Source organism: Gobio gobio (genome assembly GCF_949357685.1).
Source record: "Gobio gobio genome assembly, chromosome: 19".
NCBI classification, from domain to species: Eukaryota; Metazoa; Chordata; class Actinopteri; order Cypriniformes; family Gobionidae; genus Gobio; species Gobio gobio.
Genome location: NC_137112.1, coordinates 49,015,200 through 49,026,843, shown reverse-complemented (window position 1 = coordinate 49,026,843; position 11,644 = coordinate 49,015,200). Strand labels below are relative to the sequence as shown.

Here is an 11,644-nt window from a genome sequence, read left to right as displayed (position 1 = left end):
GACTGACAGGAAGAACGAAAGACTCAAACCCGAACTCGAGACTCGAGACTCGAAAGATGAACTAATCATTTTTGTTGTTTCCAGTACAGATTCAGCGTAATGTGCATGCGCGGTCAACACACTCTCTGAGAAACTCGGTAGTCCTGAGTCATATTAAAGATTCGTTAAAAATGAACGAGTCGTTCATGAACGACACATCACCTAATGTTTAATTTGAGTTGGCTCTACTCAAACCAATGAATTATGTTGAGCGTTAGGGTTTATGGTGCAGGAAATAATCATAATATTAAATAAATTAAGGAAAACTGCGGTACAAATTCATCTTTATTCAATATTTAATTAGACACTTTACATTATATTTTTTCCCAATTTTCATTAACAGGAGAAATAAACATATCAGTAATCGTTGCATTAAAAGTGCTTTTGTGTCACCGCAGAATACGGATCTCACACACAGACTTCACAACACATCATGAAGCTTTGAAGCGTTATGAATCAGTGAGTCGATTCAGCGGTTCAGAGCGTTATGAATCAGTGAGTCGATTCAGTGGTTCAGAGCGTTATGAATCAGTGAGTCGATTCAGCGGTTCAGAGCGTTATGAATCAGTGAGTCGATTCAGTGGTTCAGAGCGTTATGAATCAGCGAGTCGATTCAGCGGTTCAGAGCGTTATGAATCAGAGAGTCGATTCAGCGGTTCAGAGCGTTATGAATCAGTGAGTCAATTCAGCGGTTCAGAGCGTTATGAATCAGTGAGTCGATTCAGCGGTTCAGAGCGTTATGAATCAGTGAGTCGATTCAGCGGTTTGGATCGCCAAATTTCAGCAGTTTGACACGCGATCCGAATCATGAGTCGACTCATGACGGCTTCATGATGCCGTGTTTTGAAATCGTCATCACTATACAAGTTGTTATTTAGGGTTTTTTTGCGCACAAACTATTCTCGTCGCTTCATAAAGTTATTGTAGAGCCGCTGTAGTGAGATGGACTTTGTAACTTTAGTCTTTAGTGTCTTTTAAGGGTCTTGAGAGTGTAAAGTTGAGCCAATGGAGGCCTTTCAGAGCATCAGATTTACACTAAAATATCTTCATGTGTGTCTGAAGATGAACGGAGGTCTGACGGGTGTCCAACCACATGAGGTGAAGAATTTTCATTTTTGGGTGAACTAACTCTTTAAATAAATGAAGGAAAACTGAGGTACAAATTAATCTTTATTCAATATTTAATTAGACACTTTTTTTTACATAATATATCGTCGCCATTTTCATTAACAGGAGAAATAAACATATCAGTAATCGATGCATTAAAAGTGCTTTTGTGGCACCGCAGAATGCGGATCTCACACAGACTGAGCGGGTCAGTGGGTCAGCGGGTCAGCGGGTCAGTGGGGCAGCAGCACCTTCCCTCTGCCAATGCAGTTGTGGAAACCCCTGGTGCCATCAGGGCCGACCGGCTGGCGCACAACCCAAGACCTCGCGATCGGATTGGGTGATGATAAGCCGCCCATCTCAGGCGGATTGACCTGGGCGGCATTTTTACGCCTCTGGACCCACGGGCTGCTCGTGAAGCTGAAGTCCTCTGGGGAGAGCTTGTGCCCGCTGAAGGAGGCCGTGCCCGCTGAAGTGGGCGTGCTGCTGAGCGGATGAGTGGCCAGAGGAGAGGTCACATGACTGTGTGGGAAAAGCTTCCGAGGCTGGAGAGGGCTTCCCACGGGACTGGCGAGAGGATTCCGGTAAGGGTCGGAGCGGAAGGTGGATATCCGCGGGATGGCGAGGGGACTGCCATAGAGGGCCTGAGGGCGGGAGACCCTGCGGTTGGGCCGAGGTGAGGCTGGGGCAAAATCAGACTCTGAGGAGCTGCAAACAGCCGAATCCTCCAGAGAACAGAAGTAACGGCTGGCTTTCCTGGTCGGCTTTTTTAAAACGTCATTCTCAATCCCTTCTTCGGACTCTTCCTCCAGGTTTTGGCTCCACCCTGGCTTACGAGTTCCACGGCTGCCCAGCAGGACCACACTAATGCCCGTTCCTCCATCTGCCTTCAGGGCCTCGTAGGCCTTGCGCGCCCCCTCCAGATCCTCGAACTCTACCACCGCGCACACTTTGCGCCCCAGTTCTGGGTGTTTCTTAGTGTAGCGCTTCAACTCCGCGGGGATCTCCTTTCCTGGGCGCAGCATGCGAAGAGAAGAAATAGTGCCATAGGGGACAAACACTCGCATCGCGGCCTCCATGAGGCCGAGCTGCTCTCCGCCCGGCGACCCGTTCAACTCCTCCTTCACTGGGCCAACACCATCCAGGAAGTTCCAGGCCAGGAGCAGCTTGCTTGTGGGAATGCACAGGAGCCAATCGGGCACTGGAGTCCTCCTTCGGACCTTGGTGCCCATCTCATTCACATCCAGCTGCGGAGAGGTTCTGGCGGCGGCCAGTGTGGTGCGCCAGTCGCGCGTCAGATCTCGAATCTACGACGAGATAATAGGCCTTTAATCACAGAGGAACTGAATACCGGAGGTGCGCTGATTCTTCCGGTTATGAATGGTTTTCAATGTGCTGTTAAAGGACAAATCCGGTGAAAAATGAACCTAGGGGTAATTAAAGGGTTAGTTCACCCAAAATGAAAATTCTGTCATTAATTAGGCTACTTACCCTCATGTCGTTCGACACCCGTAAAACCTCTGTTCATCTTCAGACACAAATGAAGATATTTTAGTTGAAATCCGATGGTTCAGAAAGGCCTCCATTGGCACGGTTCACTCTCAAGACACTAAAGACGTCGTTACAAAGTCCGTCTCACTACAGTGGTTCTAAAATAACTTTATGGAGTGACGAGAATAGTTTTTGTGCACAAAAAAACCCTAAATAATGACTTACATAGTGATGACGATTTCAAAACACGGCCTCATGAAGCTTCGAAGCGTTATGAATCAGTGAGTCGATTCAGCGGTTTGAGTCGCCAAAGTCACGTGATTTGAGCAGTTTGGCGGTTTGACACGCGATCCGAATCATGATTCGACTCACTGATTCATAACGCTCTGAACCGCTGATTCGACTCACTGATTCATAACACTCTGAACCGCTGATTCGACTCACTGATTCATAACGCTCTGAACCGCTGATTCGACTCACTGATTCATAACGCTCTGAACCGCTGATTCGACTCACTGATTCATAACGCTCTGAACCGCTGATTCGACTCACTGATTCATAACGCTTCGAAGCTTCATGATGCCGTGTTTTGAAATCGTCATCTCAATACAAGTCGTTATTTAGGGGTTTTTTGCGCACAAAAACTATTCTTGTCTTCATAAAGTTATTGTAGAGCCGCTGTAGTGAGATGGACTTTGTAACTTTAGTCTTTAGTGTCTTTTAAGGGTCTTGAGAGTGTAAAGTTGAGCCAATGGAGGCCTTTCAGAGCATCAGATTTACACTAAAATATCTTCATTTGTGTCTGAAGATGAACGGAGGTCTGACGGGTGTCCAACCACATGAGGGGAAGTAATTAAAGACAGAATTTACATTTTTGGGTGAACTAACCCTTTAACACATGGTTACCGAGTAGATCGTTCTCTGGGATGCGATTTCATGAAAATCGAATGTAAAGAGTTTTATCTCTAGAAACAGATTAGCTTATAAAGCTAGTATATGGGGCTTAGAATAAGTCAAATTAAATCGCTAGTTAAAACCACTAACAAGGCTCTAAATAGCCTCACACTAACGGTGCGTTCACACAGGACACGAATGACGCGATTCACGTGAGTGATTTACATGTTGAGTCAATGCAAAGATGCGAATAGGCATTCTGCGGCATGATTTGCGCGAATGAGGCGGTGCGAAATTCGCGAATTGAACGTGCGAATCGCCCGAACTTTGGCGGATATTCGCGCCGCGTTAACCAATCAGGAGCTTGCTCTAGTAGTGACACCTAGGAGGAGAAAATCTATATATTACAGTTTTTTCCAATTGCTAACACACTAAAATTACATGGACAGCACAATTTTTTAAACTGACACACAGAGAGCAAAACCTCTTCTTAAGTTTTCAAAAGTCTAAACATATTTTCTGCTTTACACACATTTTGCAATTCAAAAATGGCACTTTTTAAATGCACTGAACACAGTTCTTTGCATAAGACACAACAATCTGACATAAAGTCACATGTTTGCCATTTCAAAACACTGGCATTCAAATTGACACTACATGAGCTAATTTGGCCAATACATGAGCCGCTGGCCAAACACCTCAAGGGTTAATGTTCACACTTCAATCAGGATGAAGCTCTATAAAAACACCACAGGGCAGCACCTTTTTTTTTTTTTTACAACAACAATGGAAGATGTTGCAGAGAGATGCAAGATGCTGCCTAATTATTTTTCTTGCCTCTTTTTTTTACTGTAATATCTTTTTTCTGAATTTTTTTTTCAGTTTACAGTTTGTGAGAATATTTTCGTTCAGTCCCATGCAAATATATCTGTTGTGCATATGTTGCACTGACTTGTTTACCCTAGTGAAAAATAAAAAAATTAAAATGTTTCAACAGCATGTGTGTGTATCTGCAAATATGCATATGAACAGTTTGATAAAAATGTTAGTATTATGGCAAAGCATACTAAAGATGAGGGTGCTCTTCATTATGCCCAACAGTGTGTAGTTGGTTATACAAAAATCTGGTGATATGAATGAAGTGTGTGCCATTTCGTGCAAAAGTTTGATTTTGATAATGCTGTGTGTAGTTTCGGTTGCAGTGCTTCATTTTGCAGGATATATGAGGTATTTTGCAGTTTGGGTGTGTGGTTTTGTGAATTGTGTTAAGTATTTTGATAAAACCAGACTAGTTTGAAAAATTGTGTTAGCAATTGGAAAAAAATGTAATATCTGGTTCAGACAATATGATTATCACTGTGATAACATTAAATGACATGAACCACAACCCAGTCTCTTTTTGTTAAATGCAAGTTTATGTTTGATCAATAATACAAAAGTAGAAGTAAAAGGTATAGACGGTTTCAACGGTAACAACATAAACAATCGTTACTGCGCATCCCAGAGAACGATCTACTCGATAACCATGTGTTAATCACCCCTAGGTTCATTTTTCACCGGAGTTGTCGTTTAACACCTAGCTAAACAAACAACACTTAAAATAAGCATCTGGAGGATGATTTAAAAATCCGGACATTTTCAGAGACCGGAGAAGAGATGAACTGATCATTACTGTACCGGATTTCACAAACAATGCTGAACGTGTCGTTTTTTAATCCGACATAAGCCGAGGGTCGTAAACATACGAGATTATTTCACCACACGTGTCAGTGCTCGTCTAAATAGTGACCGCGATGAAGTGTGTGTGAGACCTGACGAATAAGATCTGAATCAACATATTTATTTGTATTAACCCTCTGGGGCTCTTAAGAAATGTTAAAAATCGTAGCTTCATCGGAATGGTCCCAAACTTAGTGACTTTATTGGTACTTGGGATATGAACACCCAAAAAAATTGGGGACAGGATTTGAAAAGTCTAAGTGGTCGTAAAAAATAGTCACACTCAGGACCTTCGGGTCAAAAATGACCCCCATTGAAAATTAATGGGAAATTGACAAAAATATGAAAATACAGAGTTTTTTTGTGCGTACAATCTACAAATCAGCCAGGATGCAGAAAAAAAGACTCTGACTCTGAAACATCAAGAGTGCAAAACAGACAAAAAAACACAATTAGCTTTTGGAATGGCACGCGTTAATTTGTGTGCGTGTGTTTTTGTGTGTATAAGTGTGTGTGTGAGTTTTTTTTGTCTGTTTTGCACTCTTGATGTTTTAGAGATTTTTTGGGGTGTTCATATGCCAAGTACCAATAAAGTCACCAAGTTTCGGACCATTCCGATTCCATTTTTTTTTTATAAAACGCAAGATCCACTATAGTGAAAATGTGCTATTGTGTGATAAAAATGCTCAATGTGTCCACCGGATGGCACTGATCTCATTAAAAAATTGCTTTCATGAGGCCTAGGCTTGATTCTAAAATGAAATACAGCTTTAATATCTATCTATCTATCTATCTATCCGTCCGTCCGTCCGTCCGTCCGTCCGTCCGTCCGTCCGTCCGTCCGTCCGTCCGTCCGTCCGTCCGTCCGTCCGTCCGTCCGTCCGTCCGTCCGTCCGTCCGTCCGTCCGTCCGTCCGTCCGTCCGTCCGTCCGTCCGTCCGTCCATCCATCTATCTATCTATCTATCTATCTATCTATCTATCTATCTATCTATCTATCTATCTATCTATCTATCTATCTATCTATCTATCTATCTATCTATCTATCCTTTTTTTTATATTCAATGGGTCATAATTATTGCATAAATATTAATTATAAATCATAAAATTCTCAAAACACCAAACATTAAAAATATTATTGAACAAAAATATATTTCATTAATTTACTCAAATCTTTTTTTATCTTAATCCCACCCTGAGTCCTGAGTGTGACCCATAAATGAAGAACCCCAGAGGGTTAAAAGAAGGACCTTCATCCTGCCATATCAGTCTCACCCATGCTTTTAGTGTCAGGAAATGGTCAAATCTGAGGTAAGGATGTCATTATTTAGTATTAGAGCACCGGATCGCTGCAGCAACACCTGCGAGAAGGTTCAGACATTATAGTTTTGATTTCTTGGCGATGGGACCTGAAGTAGTGATGCACTGCTTCACTCACCAGAAAGAGGACGTGTGATAAAGGCCTAAGAAAAGCCCATGAGGAGCCTGAGCAGATCCAGATGAGGCTGGTCATCCGAGCTCACCTTTTTGAAAGACGTCAGCAGCTTCAGACTAACGAAGCCCATCTTGTTTCTTTGGACGTGTTTCAGCAGAAAAGCGTCATCTGACAGGTTCTCATCAGAGAGGTAGTTCTCCAGCTGGGCCGCGATTTGTTGTGTTAAATCATCATTTGGAGGAATCCAGAGCTCACCCTCACAGAACTCCTCTTCAAAAACATCCGTCAATTCAGTCGAACTCCTGAAACACAGTTTCAATGCATTTGGAATTACATTCTGTTTCTTAGTGGATGTACGTCTTTACACTTAAAGGTGCAGTGTGTAATATAAATGAGGATCTATTGACAGAAACTCAATATAATAGTGTTTTCAGTGGAGTATAAAGAGCTTATATAATGAAGCGTCATGTTTATTACCTTAGAATGAGCCGCTTCCATCTACACACCAGTGTTCATTTTGATTTTGTTTTAGACATATTTTAGTCATCGGAATTTTTAGTCGACTAAAATCTCATGAGTTTAGTTAAATTGTAATACATTAAGCATTTAAATAACCGACTGTCACTTGAACTGACATTTTGATTTTGACATTAAAAATACACGAAGGAGCTCAATTCACTTTTTTAAAAACATCTATATAGTTTTTATAACTTTGTATTTCTGTTTTAGTCAGTAGGCCATATCAGGTTAAGCTAAAGCTTCAAATAAGTTTGTTTATTAATTTTTTAATTTCAAGTACTTAAGTTTTTTTTTATGGTTTTAGTGAACAATTATAACCCTGATACTTTATTGAATATGTGTCAAATACTGCTCTTTCCTCCTGACTATGAATTAAATGGGAATTAAATTAAATACAGTTTATTGTGGAACCAAAAACGAATATATAATGTGTGACTTTTAATCATAAACAAGCTGGAAATACATCAGGACTCTTATTTTGAAATGTCTGCGCCTCTATTGCAGTTGCAGGAGCTCATTCAAGTTCAGATGAGGAGATAAATATGCATTATTACAACCGTCTAAAACATATTACTATATAAACATCATACACTAAGCATTGTTATTAATCATCAGCATTAGTTCATAAACAATAGTCTGTCATAAATGTGTGTTATTGATTGATTATTTCGCTCTGGAGCGCTGTAACGCACAAAACGGAATTGGTTAAAAAAACACTACCTTCATGCGTCCCTCATAATTTAATAACTACAAAATGTAACATTTATGACCATTTTCACATTTTCATGGGACTGAAGTTAAAAATAACTGATAACCTTGTGGTCTGTGTAAAAAAAATATATATATATATATATATATATATATATATATATTTAATTTAGATGTTTAACTAAAACCACATTTTTATTGTGTTAGTCTTCAACCTCCTTTAACTGACATGTTAGTCTCTCATCTTGTGCTTCTCTTTCTGGGTCAACAGATCTGAAAGTGGACACATTTGAGCAAATATTCTGTTTATTACAACATTATGAGTTATGATTTTGGTAAGTATATATTTTACGAAAAAACATTTAAATCATAGTTTCAGTAATTATGTGAAAAACGTTGATGGGTTGAGTTTTAGCTCAAAATGGCCCCTGCTCCTCATGTGTAGTGGAGGAGAATAGACCAGAAATGGCAGTCCATTTAACTTTGTGATGGGGTTGATTTATTAAACGTGACAGTACCCTGCATAACTATAATACAGCTCAAAACATGAAGCAGGAGGACACTGCCATCTTCTGCACCACTGTTAAAGAGAGAATAAAAGTGCACCATCCACCATAAAAGTGCATCCATCCATCATAAGTGCATCCATCCATCATAAGTGCATCCATCCATCATAAAAGTGCATCTGTCCATCATACAAGTGCATCTGTCCATCATAAAAGTGCATCCATCCATCATAAGTGCATCCATCCATCATAAGTGCATCCATCCATCATAAAAGTGCATCTGTCCATCATACAAGTGCATCTATCCATCATACAAGTGCATCCATCCATCATAAGTGCATCCATCCATCATAAAAGTGCATCTGTCCATCATACAAGTGCATCTGTCCATCATAAAAGTGCATCCATCCATCATAAAAGTGCATCTATCCATCATAAGTGCATCCATCCATCATAAGTGCATCCATCCATCATAAAAGTGCATCTGTCCATCATACAAGTGCATCTATCCATCATACAAGTGCATCCATCCATCATAAGTGCATCCATCCATCATAAAAGTGCATCTGTCCATCATACAAGTGCATCTGTCCATCATACAAGTGCATCTGTCCATCATAAAAGTGCATCTGTCCATCATAAAAGTGCATCTGTCCATCATACAAGTGCATCTGTCCATCATACAAGTGCATCCATCCATCATACAAGTGCATCTATCCATCATAAAAGTGCATCTGTCCATCATACAAGTGCATCTGTCCATCATAAAAGTGCATCTGTCCATCATACAAGTGCATCTGTCCATCATACAAGTGCATCTGTCCATCATACAAGTGCATCTGTCCATCATACAAGTGCATCCATCCATCATACAAGTGCATCCATCCATCATACAAGTGCATCTGTCCATCATAAAAGTGCATCTGTCCATCATACAAGTGCATCTGTCCATCATAAAAGTGCATCTGTCCATCATACAAGTGCATCTGTCCATCATACAAGTGCATCCATCCATCATAAAAGTGCATCTGTCCATCATAAAAGTGCTGCATTTATCCATCATAAAAGTGCTGCATTTATACACCATAAAAGGGCATTCATACACCATAAAAGTGAATTTATCCATCATAAAAGTGCATTTATACACCATAAAAGTGCATTTATACACCATAAAAGTGAATTTATCCATCATAAAAGTGCACCCATCCATCATAAAAGTGCATTTATACACCATAAAAGTTAATTTATCCATCATAAAAGTGCACCCATCCATCATAAAAGTGAATTTATCCATCATAAAAGTGCACCCATCCATCATAAAAGTGCATTTATACACCATAAAAGGGCATTTATACACCATAAAAGGGCATTTATACACCATAAAAGTGCTGCATTTACGCACCATAAAAGTGAATTTATCCATCATAAAAGTGCATTTATACACCATAAAAGTGCACCCATCCATCATAAAAGTGCATTTATACACCATAAAAGTGCACCCATCCATCATAAAAGTGCACCCATCCATCATAAAAGTGAACCCATCCATCATAAAAGTGCATTTATACACCATAAAAGTGCATTTATACACCATAAAAGGGCATAAAAGGGCATTTATACACCATAAAAGGGCATTTATACACCATAAAAGGGCATTTATACACCATAAAAGGGCATAAAAGGGCATTTATACACCATAAAAGGGCATTTATACACCATAAAAGTGCTGCATTTACGCACCATAAAAGTGAATTTATCCATCATAAAAGTGCACCCATCCATCATAAAAGTGAACCCATCCATCATAAAAGTGAATTTATCCATCATAAAAGTGCACCCATCCATCATAAAAGTGAATTTATCCATCATAAAAGTGCATTTATCCATCATAAAAGTGCATTTATACACCATAAAAGGGCATTTATACACCATAAAAGGGCATTTATACACCATAAAAGTGCTGCATTTACGCACCATAAAAGTGCTGCATTTACGCACCATAAAAGTGAATTTATCCATCATAAAAGTGCATTTATCCATCATAAAAGTGCATTTATCCATCATAAAAGTGCATTTATCCATCATAAAAGTGCACCCATCCATCATAAAAGTGCACCCATCCATCATAAAAGTGCACCCATCCATCATAAAAGTGCACCCATCCATCATAAGTGCATTTATCCATCATAAAGGTGTATCCGTCCATCATAAAAGTGTCCATTATAAAAATTCTATCCATTTTTATATTTTTTAAATTGTTTATAAAATATCTACTGAAGTACAATTTTAGTTAAGTGCCTCTGGGACATGACAAAATGCTTAGTAGTGTACAATAGAAATAAGACATTACTTTATGATACTTTTTTAAAATTTTATTATTATAAATGGACATAACCTACCAAAGTATTGTGAAAAGTGTTTATCATTTCATTTTGGATGAACCACTTTAAAGAGTCTGAGGGACTGAAATAACATCCAAGCAGAGCCTCACCCGTCCAGGCTATCATTCAGCCCCTCATCAGTGTAGGAGAACGGCCCCTTCGGCGGAGGAGGAGTGTCCTCACAGTGGAAGATGTCAGTAAAACCGGGCGAGGACATGCTGTTGACACACTTTACATGGGCAAAGGCTGAAATGTTAACTTTTAAAAGACATACAATTCGTTGTAAACAGCCTACCTGACGACGACGTCCCTGTCCGCTTCCCCGTTCGCCTTCACACACCTCCTGAACACAGGTGATCCCTTTTAGAAAACTGATTTAAACGTCCCTACGTCACAATTGAAAAAAGATGTCTATTGGGCAATACGAACCCCCCCAAAAAAACAAAAAAAGGCAATACGAACCCGAAAATTCATCCATTCATATATATTTTTTTATGTTTACATTTGAAAAATAATAATTTGATAATCTTATAGTTTTGTGATGGGGTTGAGTTATTAAACTTGACAGTAGTTTGTCTTTTTAAAACACATTTTTGTGTTAATCATAACATTCAAGGTAAGGCTACTATTGTAGCCTGCTATATGCTAATGGGCATGCGCACTGAAATACATGATATTTCTCACGTAGACCTATATTATTGACACGTAATCTCTCTTAATTACTCAATTACACACAGCCTCGGTTCTCACGACCTTACTAATGGGTGTGTTAGTTACTTTGCGACCCATGGACGTTTGGAGACATTATGCAAACCCACCATGGACCCGACGTGTGTGTGTGTGTGTG

At 39.7% G+C, this 11,644-nt stretch overlaps 1 protein-coding gene across 1 annotated transcript; it reads right to left on the bottom strand.

The window, feature by feature from the left end:
- Positions 1–1,379: 1,379 nt before the first annotated feature.
- Positions 1,380–11,014, bottom strand: larp6b (La ribonucleoprotein 6, translational regulator b; the record flags this gene model as incomplete). Its single annotated transcript, XM_079844071.1, has 3 exons — positions 1,380–2,453; positions 6,772–6,985; positions 10,908–11,014. The coding sequence occupies 3 exons, from the start codon at positions 11,012–11,014 to the stop codon at positions 1,380–1,382; spliced, it is 1,395 nt and encodes a 464-aa protein (XP_079700197.1).
- Positions 11,015–11,644: the final 630 nt, after the last annotated feature.